This window comes from Poecile atricapillus, chromosome 2 (assembly GCF_030490865.1).
Source record: "Poecile atricapillus isolate bPoeAtr1 chromosome 2, bPoeAtr1.hap1, whole genome shotgun sequence".
NCBI lineage: Eukaryota > Metazoa > Chordata > Aves > Passeriformes > Paridae > Poecile > Poecile atricapillus.
This window is the reverse complement of record NC_081250.1, coordinates 20,230,512-20,240,455: the sequence shown is the minus strand read 5'-3', so window position 1 is coordinate 20,240,455 and position 9,944 is coordinate 20,230,512. Positions and strand designations below refer to the sequence as shown.

General features: G+C 35.9%; 1 protein-coding gene across 2 annotated transcripts in view; it reads left to right on the top strand.

Annotated features, from left to right (window-relative positions):
* Positions 1 to 1,932: 1,932 nt before the first annotated feature.
* Positions 1,933 to 9,944, top strand: part of SLC39A12 (solute carrier family 39 member 12) — a 34,791-nt gene continuing 26,779 nt past the window's right edge. Inside the window, exons 1-3 of one of the 2 annotated variants that reach the window (XM_058832284.1) lie at positions 1,933 to 1,977; positions 3,050 to 3,402; positions 7,412 to 7,693. In XM_058832284.1, the coding sequence (XP_058688267.1) occupies positions 3,133 to 3,402; positions 7,412 to 7,693 (552 nt within the window). In that variant the 5' untranslated portion in view covers positions 1,933 to 1,977; positions 3,050 to 3,132. Of the gene's footprint in view, positions 1,978 to 3,049; positions 3,403 to 7,411; positions 7,694 to 9,944 lie in introns of those variants that run through there. The other variant, XM_058832283.1, reaches the window with a different exon arrangement.

Here is a 9,944-nt window from a genome sequence, read left to right as displayed (position 1 = left end):
CCAGAAATTACTTCAGAAGAAGTAATGCAAGTGCTGTGTAGACAGAATAGTTCTTTAATAACAGTGGCATGACTGAAAACACAGTGTCAAGGGTAAAATCAGAGGGTGAGCCTTGAGTCACTGTCAGTGATTTTGCCACAACTGAGAAGAAGTTAATTTCCAAGTCAGAAGAGGTTTGCAACACTTAATCGTAAAAAGGGAAGTGATTTCCCCTTTGAGATCAACCATATTAGCCTGTACCAATTATTATCTCTTGTTTTTTAATGTACTGAATATTTTCTTTTTTTTACCATCTCTCTCTGTAACAGAAATGTTAAAGCAAGTTCTAGCCAGTACTATTATGCAAATCTCTCAGGGGTTTTCAATAGTTGTGAATCGTCAAATGTGTTTTTAAATGTTAGCTTTTCTCAGTAAACTGAAACAACTCACCTTCTGTTTGTACACTTTGACTGGATGGAATGAATTCTTAGTTTCAATTTGTATTTATACACAAAACATCAAACTATATACAGATAAACCTATTCTATGTTTGTTTGGAGATTGAGCAATCCCCAGAATTAAATGCTGGAAGCTATTCCCCCATTATCTGAGGAATTATTTTTATTAGTGGAACAAATCTGGACATGGTTAGCTTTGTTTGACAGTACAAATTATATAAAAGCCAGAGGAAATACATATTATCATGTGTTTCTGCTTTTCAATTCATTCTCATAAAAATATTTATATGAAAAATTTCTGTAATTCTTGTTTACATAAAATGATATATTTAGAAATGTTTGTTTGATAAATATTTTTTGTAAATTGAGATGTAAAATAAAAGAATATTTAAAAGTAGGACTTATTTTTTAAATACTCAGCCTTCATCATGCAAGAATCCGAACATGTAATTGTACTTTGCATTTCTGAGAACATTTGTTTACATTTTACACTTCCCTCAAGCTGGGGTTGTCAGTTGAATTCTTTTATAGTCAACATCAGTTGTCAGTTCTCAGTCTTGCTAAAACAAGGCTGTTCCCTGTGAGCTCACCACCTTTTAGGACATTACAGACATTTTAGAACCCAGGAGTTTTTGTTAATCTAGCTTTAAAGAGAATTATGATGTTTGTATTACTACAGGCTTACTGCTTCACAGGATTTGTTGAGCCAGCTGAGATCCTTTATAACAGCACGGAAGGTTTGGAAGGTGGGAGAATGATGTGACTGGTGTACCAGTCTCTGTAGAAATCTGTCAGTCGTGACAGTTTTCACTAACTTCCAGTGCAGTAATATTGTAATGGCATGGTGATATAAATGTCAACTTTGTAACAGCGTCCCTCTGGAAAATCTGAGTGGGTGGATGGCATTTTTTTTCACCACAGTCTGAGCTATCCCAGCTTTTTCAGTTGGTGCAAATGTGACACAGCATAAGTGGAGATGAAAGAGGCTGTTTTCTATGGGCGGTGTTCTGCAAAGAAAATATACCATTTTTCTATGTATGTGCTTGAAAAGGTTTCTATTGTGTTCTTATATTTTCAAAAAGTAGTAATATATTAATAAAAAAACAAAATTCAGGTTTGTTGTAGAATTGATCAAATAATTTAGTAACACAGAGAACAATTATGAGTGCTTGCATATATTATCCATCATAAGAAAATACATTCTTTAGTAGATTTTAAACAACTTGTACTTCTAAAATAGACCATTTACATAAAATGACAACTACTAGAATATGTGAAATAAATTCAATAATGCAATGCTTAGAACTAGCAAGTACAAGAAGAACATGTACTAATTCCTATCCACCTCCATTGTTACCTTAAGGGCAGCTCTCTCCATAGCAACTGAAAACTTTTCAAGGCAGCAATAAACTAATCCTCTCCAGCTTCCAGAGCACCATCAAGGAATTTTAAAAACATTGGACTTCCAGCAGCTAAATACTTCTGAGGATTCAGAAGGCCACAAAGCTAGATACACAAGCATTCTTTTTCCCTTCAGAAGGTAAGAAAATAATATTTAGAAATAAATGCTTATAATGTCCTTGTAACAATGATGCATATTCTTAGTTGCTAACAGTGAAATATATCTAAACACTGAAAGATTTCCTAATATCTAAAAACATACTAACTTTTATCTAAATGCTCATTTGAATTCAACAGTTCTTTTTCAATTTTAAATACTTTGTTATAAGAGTTTCCTTTAAAATAAGACACATGTATCATATTGTAGTTCAAAGAAGATGAATGTATATGTGGCTTACTATCTGAATATGTATGTCACTGCCCATTAATAAAATCAAAACTTCTGTGGAAAACAGAAACAAAACTCTTTTACATTGCTTATGCTTTGATAGATTACTGTTAAAGCAGAAGGAGTGGTTTATTAGGAAGGATTGTGACAAGAGAGAATCTTTTATGGTACAAAATGTCTTTTGCACCTAGAGTTAACAAGTTAAGCTTGTTTGTCTTGTTTATTCACTGAGTTCTTTGAATGAAATTTTAACCTCAGTTATGTAATTCTTCCATCTGAGTAGTGGTCACCGATTTTTAAGTGCATCCTATTCCTTTTTTTTTTGTGCTGTATAGCTGGATTTTAGTAATGTTGGTAAAGTGTTTTGTCAATGTGACCTGCTTTATGTCATTGCTATGTAACATAATTACTGCACATTCATATTAGTATTAGACTAGAAATATTTATTTACAGGTTTTTTTGTTTACTAAAAACCTGTTTTCATGATGAAATGAAAGTCAAAGCCATGGTATTTTCCTATTCTTACTGAAAATAATTATTAGTGAATTCAATAACATAACACTGAAACGAAAGCCATAGACTATTTTTAAGGCAGGGAAGGGCACTTTGAGACAACCTCTTGTTGGTAATTCTAAAGAAGTTTTGAGGCCATGGTTGTCTTAGTTTCCTGCTGTTCTGTGCTGTAAAGCCCTTACAGGCTCCCTGTTGTTAGAAAACAGCTTGTCACTGCAAATCAGCTTAGCCAACCAATTAATAAATCCTTTCGAACATATTGCATTTGCACTAATTAAAAGGTTGGGTTTTTTTCCCCTTTACCATTCAGATTCTTCAGGTTTCCAGTTTAAGCTGTGAAGTGCAAACAACAATCCAACATTCAGTGCAGGTCACGCACTGCTGGAAGAGGAGATGTGTTTTCTGACCAAGCATCCAGCTCTTGGGGTGGTATGTTCTGCTTTCATATTCAGCGTGCTCATTGCTGAAGGACAGCCTGGGGAAGAGCATGGGCAGGATGGCAGCAATCCTCCCAGCAGAGGCTCTCTGGTGGAAGTTTTACGCATTCTCTCAGCTGAAAACACTGAGCTCCACATGAACCACTCACGAGAACTGGTCAAAATGTTACTGGAGAGAGCTGAGTGCCCACAGCGGATTTATGGCATGCAAGAGGATTGTAATCTGGTTAGTGCTTCAATTAATGAGGGATATCTTTACAGGATCATCAGTGAGTTCTAACATTTGTCAGAGTGATACTGCCCTGAATACAATACCTAAACATGTAAAACACTTGTTAGAGCAAAAAAAAATTGGCCCTGCTTTGTTTCATTTTGAATTATTATTATTTATTGTTTGACTCATGAAGAGATATTCTAAACATGACAGACATTCCTTTTAAAGTTCCCAAGTGTTTGTTTTCCAACAAAAAATTTTCCACTGAAACCTGGTCTAACAATAAAAGCGTGAGCTTGAATTGGTGGCACAGGATTTCCACTGTGGGAAGACAGGTAAACACTGGGGACCTTTTTTTGTTGTTGTTCTGGATTTTAGTTCATAAAAATAAAACCCAGACAGGATTGTCTGAGATTTATGTGCCACTTCACTGAAATATTCAAGATTAAGGGGAGGGTTTTGTAAGCAGTTCAGGTCAAGGAAAATGAAAGGCAGAACAATGAATCCACAAATCCAAATTGAAACTGGAAGTAGTCCAGGGTGCAGTTGCACAGAGGGATTGGTTGTCTGCTTGAGAATATTTTCAGAACTCAGTCCTGATTCAATGAAGAAAGGACAGGGACAGTGTTACTGAGCAACTTAGCTGAAAGGGACAACAAAGGGCTTGGTCAGCCTTGGCTTTCATTACTGTGGCTCTGGAACTGTTCAGTGACCTACATACAGCAGTGTCACTTTATACAGCACTTATGAAGATAGTCTGAAAGGTGAATGTTTTTACAAGGTACTGTTCTCAGCAATCTGCCAAGCCAATGAAGTGGGGATCTTTTTATCCTTTGCAGCAGACAGACACTCACTTAATTGACCCTTTCTAAAAATGCTTCCATTTTTCATACAAGCCGAAATGTGAAATTTCATACATATATATATGTAGGTGCCTGTCATTACCTAAATGGATAATTTTTTTATGAAGGAGATTATTCACACATGGGCAACAAATGTGCATCAGACATGGGCCCAGATTGAAAATTGACAGTGTATTAAACATGGGTATATAGTTCTTCTAAACTTCACAAAACAGGGAATTAGGTTTTTGTTTGCCCTTTTTGCTTTTCTTTTTGAGTGGCATGGTTTTTCTTGTATTTGTAATGTATTTTTGGAGAGCTTGCCCACTGTGTCCTTGGATGGACAAAATCCAAGGGAAACTTACCTGGGGCTTACTTTGGTCAGTACTGCTGCTCTGTTCATGCTTCATCTTGGAAATTTTCTATAGGAGGACTTTGAGGACTTTCACCATTTTCAGCACTCCTCAGTGTCATCTGCTGTCTGTGTCAGAAACACTGGACACACCCTACACTGTCAGTGTTTCTGTGCCAGCACCACAGGATCATGGTTTTCTGCAGGAAACCCTTGCAAGGGACGTGGCATTTTCAGTCACGTGGAGCCCACATGGCACTATGCTGAAATCTTCCATGATGATTTAACAAGGTTTGGTAAACCAAGACAGCAAAAACTGTGCAAGAAGAACTATCCTTCAAGTTCATCAAAATTTGAAACAGAATGCCCCACCTTAGCTTGGCATTTTCTTCCTCATACTTCATTGTTGGGAATCACTAATTGATTTCAGATTCAATTTCCCTTCTAAATCCAGGATTCTGTTTATACCACATGTCTGTTTTCAGACTTTCTTTTCTTTATTTTGGTTTTTATGATATCTCTAGTGGGCATTTAAAAGCAGTGAAGTTTAACACTTTCTTTAGACCCTCTTCTGGTTTGTTGTTATGTAGTGGCCCTTAGACTCTTTGGGCAGGGGCTGGCAGCTATTGAACAGCCTTTCTTTATCTCCTAAGTACACAACAGTCATGTATTTCTTGCATTGGTAAGAAAAAAATTTTTTGAACTTCTGGCCACCTAAACAGAAGAAACTCAGGCTTCTGTGCCCAAGTTCTGGGCTTCTATTTTTTGTAGGAAATAATCATTTCTAAATCAAGGATGGATGGTTATTCCTGTAAAAATATTAGTAGGAGCAAAAAACCCCCCAAACTAAGAAACAAACAAACAAAAAAAAACCAAAACAAGTGACGAAATACTTCATATCCTCTTAAAATATTTTCAAGGGTCACTCACTATGGGCTACCCATATACTATGGAGCAATTGCATCTTTTACAGTGCATCTGCTTCCTTCTAATTAGAAGTTTTCAGTCATCTTACTTGCAAGAGCAAACAATGCACTGATTGTAATTTATCCTCAATGAATTTTAAAATCTTACAGAAATATTTGAAAATTTTCCACTTCATGCCATATGTTTATTGTATTACTACTGAGTGTTCATAAAGGCTGGTTGACTAACTTGAGATCTTTGGGACAGAAAACAGAATAGACTCCTCCTAGTCCAAAGAATAATTCTCAGAGTTTGCATTAAGAAAAGTTAAACTTAAAGACCTTGATAAGCAATGTAGGTAGGACAGGATACAGTGAATCATACTATAATCTAGTCTATGTATAGTTAAAATAGTTAATTTGGCTATTAATATCTATTTAGATTCATTATTTTGAGAATTTTTGTTAGAATTCTTCATATTAAAAAGTAGCAGCTCTCTCAGTTCCTTCAAGGAACTTTGGCTTCTGAACATGACAATGTTTGTTTCATTAACCCAGCTTCAGTGTAGGACAGTGACCTAATGTACAAGGTGAGCCCCATCAAACAACTCATCATGCTTGTAGCCACAAAAAATTTATTCTGACAAACTGGATTCTGTCTGGATTCATTAATTTATTAGAATGCAGTGTTGATCCTCCCATGTTATATCATAGGTTATAGTGTCTTCTCTGAAATGTACAGCTCAGCTGCTCTATTACTGTGGAGATTAGCTGACACATCTATAACATGCTAGGAAAGGAGTTTGTTAGAAAAAACAGATACAGAATTAATAACATCCATTAAAAGATCTCTTCAAGAAAGATTCTTTATTTTGGACTTCAGTGTCTTATTTGCCATAGCCTGAGATAGGCCTCTATTAGTCTTCTGGTCTAATTTACAGACTAACATTTGTATGAGCGGAAAAGTTTCTATAAAGTGTCTTTATATCAAGAAAAAAATGAGAGATAGATAGACAGACAGACAGACAGATAGATAGATAGATAGATATGTATACACACACACACAAACACACACATATATATATATACACACGCACACATATTAAAAATTCTGTGCTCAGATTTAAAGCCCGCACAGGGTGAAGATGTAATTTCAGTCCCTCTTGAAATGCATTTGAAGGACTAAATGGGGTTGAGACCTTGTGCTGGCTCTCTGCACTGAATCTCATTGTTGCATTTAACAGAATTCATTGAGAAACATAAAAATAGCTGTGTGATTACAGGCTCAATTATGTCTCTCAGCAGTGCATTGAATATGGTATAACTTCTGTTTACATAGCCTCAATTAACGACAGTTCAGCAACTGTTCTTATCTTATAATGTAAACGCATGTAGAATGCACAGATGAAAATATGAATAGCCCTAATTCATAATAGATTTATAACCAGAAGTGTAATCTGCTGCAGCCAGCAGAAGGTTTTGGCTCTCTACAATGATTGATCGGAATTATTCCTAATTGTAGGGAGTCTCAAACCGCTAAATCACAGAATTATGGAATAGAATCATAGAATGGTTTGAGTTTGAAGGGATCTTAAAGATCATGTCGTTCCACTCCCTGTACCATGGCAGGGGTACCTTCCAATAGACCAGGTTGCTGAAAGCTCCATCTCTAGGACATTTGACTTTTCTTAGAAACAATAGGGGCTCTGCAAAAAAACCCACAGTGTGATCTTGCAGCTATAGAACTGCAATGAACTACCTGCACCCTCCTGCCATTCCATTAGCCTGCATCTGTGTAGTTTTGGGTTTGATCCCTTAAGTATAGAAGTTGTATTCTCCTGTTGTCCGTCCTAACTGTATTTGCACATGCCTGGCAGGGTGTCACTTGAGTTGAATTTCCATTTATTTTTATTTCTTCACAGTGCCTTGAACCAGATGCTTTGTTACTAATAGCTGGAGGAGATTTAGAAGACCATCTCAGTGAAGAAGTATTTGAGAGAATTTCTCTTATTCTTCTCTACTACATTCTTCATCGTAGAGATATGTGTTCTTCAGAATTCAGCTTGAATAATAAGGATTATAAATTTTACCTACAGAGTATGCTTAGTTTAAGACATGATGAAGACTGTTATTATTTTTCACGGAATGAAACTGAAGATATTTTAGCTGCAGTGAGGCAACATTTTAAAACTTCTGAAAACCAGGTAAGTAAATCATATGTAAAAATAGCTTTATCTTTATAAAAGGTATGATGCCTTTATGCTAGTATAGAGACTATGCCATTATCACAGTCCTCCAGAAGACTGGTACATGAAAGTGTCCAAGCACAGGTTGAGCACTGGTAATGTGTTGTATGTGCTCTTTAATGCTTTTCTTTGTTTCTGCCATGTGCCACTTCCACAGGGTCTGCTGTGAAGTGGTTGGGGAGATACGGCACTTTAGGGACCATTCCTAATAGGTAATTTAGATGCAGTTGCTCTGCTTAGGGCAGATGGAAAAGAGCCCAGGTGTGTAGATGCAAGATCTTGCACTTGGCTCCAAGGACAGAAAATACTTTCTCATCTCTGATATTTGTTGGCATAGATACACATAGATACACCACCAGTGATCTGAGATCTATTTGAGATATCTATCTAATCTATCTATAAGGTTCTATTTGAGATCTGCATATCAAAAAGGATCCATAAAATAATAGAATAATATTCTTGAGTTCAAAGTCGAAGTGTTTCAATGGTATGAAGCGGAACAGATAGATTACTGGCTGGTATAGGAGCAATAATGAATTATTTTGCTGTGATGAAATCCTTGCCAGGTTCTACACTTCCACATCTATCCAAAGCTAGACAGAATGAAGAATCTGTGCACCGATATGGTGGCTTCCTTCAGTTAGAACACATCCATTTGTGACTAATTATCTACCAGCATGGATATGCCTTGTAGAAAGATTGTTAAAGATAAGCTTAAATTTAAAGTTGAAAAAGAACCATGTTGAGTATTTTCAACTAAGATCATAGTTTCTAAGTCAGGAAACATGTTGTGAGTTTTCTCACTGCTGTTTAGAATTCTTTATCTCAAATAAGATCTATAAAATAATAGAATAATATTCTAGAATTAAAAGTTGAAGGAAAACTTTTCCTTGTAATGGGCAATAAAATAGGTTTTTCTAGAGTAGATAACTTCTAAAGTACAGGTTGAGATCCTGTTTGTAGCCACTTAGTTCTGTTCAATGTATTGAGTTAAATTTGGTTTATACAAAGCTCGAATTTGTCCTTTTCATTTCATTAGATTTTAATTTACAGCCTACTGTAGTAGGGTTTTCTGCATAAAAAGAAGATGGGTAGGAGACCTGTCTGTGTCCAGAATATTGAGGGCCTCCAGTTCCTCTCTCTGTCTTCTTTGTGTGGTTGTTTCCCACCATAAATTATTCATTGACCAGTACTTTTGGTTCTGAGTCTTGGTGAACGTGCCGATTTCCAAGGACTCCAATGGTATCTGAGCAACTGTAAAGAGGCATTGGAGGGTATTTGGAATGTCAAGATAGAATAACAACCCATAAAATGCTTTACTGAGGGTTCTGTTTGTTTATGCTGGCAGTATAATCAGTTGTCAAGCCTGTCCAGTAACTGAGACTTCACCACTCACTGACTTGAGAGAAAAGTGGTTTCTTTTATGAAAGGTACACAAAACATAATAGCATAATACTTGGAATCACAACACTTGAGTTGTGGAAAAGGGCCAATGGTGAAGGGCAGTCATGGAAGAACAGCATTTTTAGTGGCTCTTCATGTGCTTTTGTTTCACAGAAAATGTCTTCTTTAGTCATAGCACCTAATATCTTGTTTGAAATGAGAGATTAAATTTTGGGTTGTAAAAATTTTAATGTATTGTGAATGAGCAGGAAAAGAAATGGCAGCCGCCTCTCTGAAGCATTTATGACCTACATAAGGAGAGATGAGTATGTATGAAATTAATGACCACTGTACTGGCTTATCTAGACAACTTTTTAATTTTTCTAATATGAGTTAGAAAAAAAAGCAAGTAATTTTTTGCCTTTGTTATTTTTGTTGTTTTTTCATTCAAATCCAACCATTTTCAGTGAAAATAAACAAGAAAGGAAAAAAGGGAAGAAAATATGAAATGGGGGATAAATTTCTGGGCAACTGAGAGAGTTTGCAGTTTTCAACACACATGGTTGTATACCACTGACTACTGTTTTTATTAGGTCACCCAGCAGGAAAGTCACCCTTTATCTGCAAAATTATATCTTTCCGTATTGTCCCCAGATAACCACTCCATAAAAAACTATTGATTCCATTGAATAGGTAAGGAACTAAAAACATTTAAAGAATTATTTCTGAAGTTTGAGATGAAGAGTTAAAATCTGTATTATTTCAGCCAATTTCTCATGCCTTAGCAAAAACTCCTCCCCCTTTCTTCCACTTTCTGGAAGTAGAT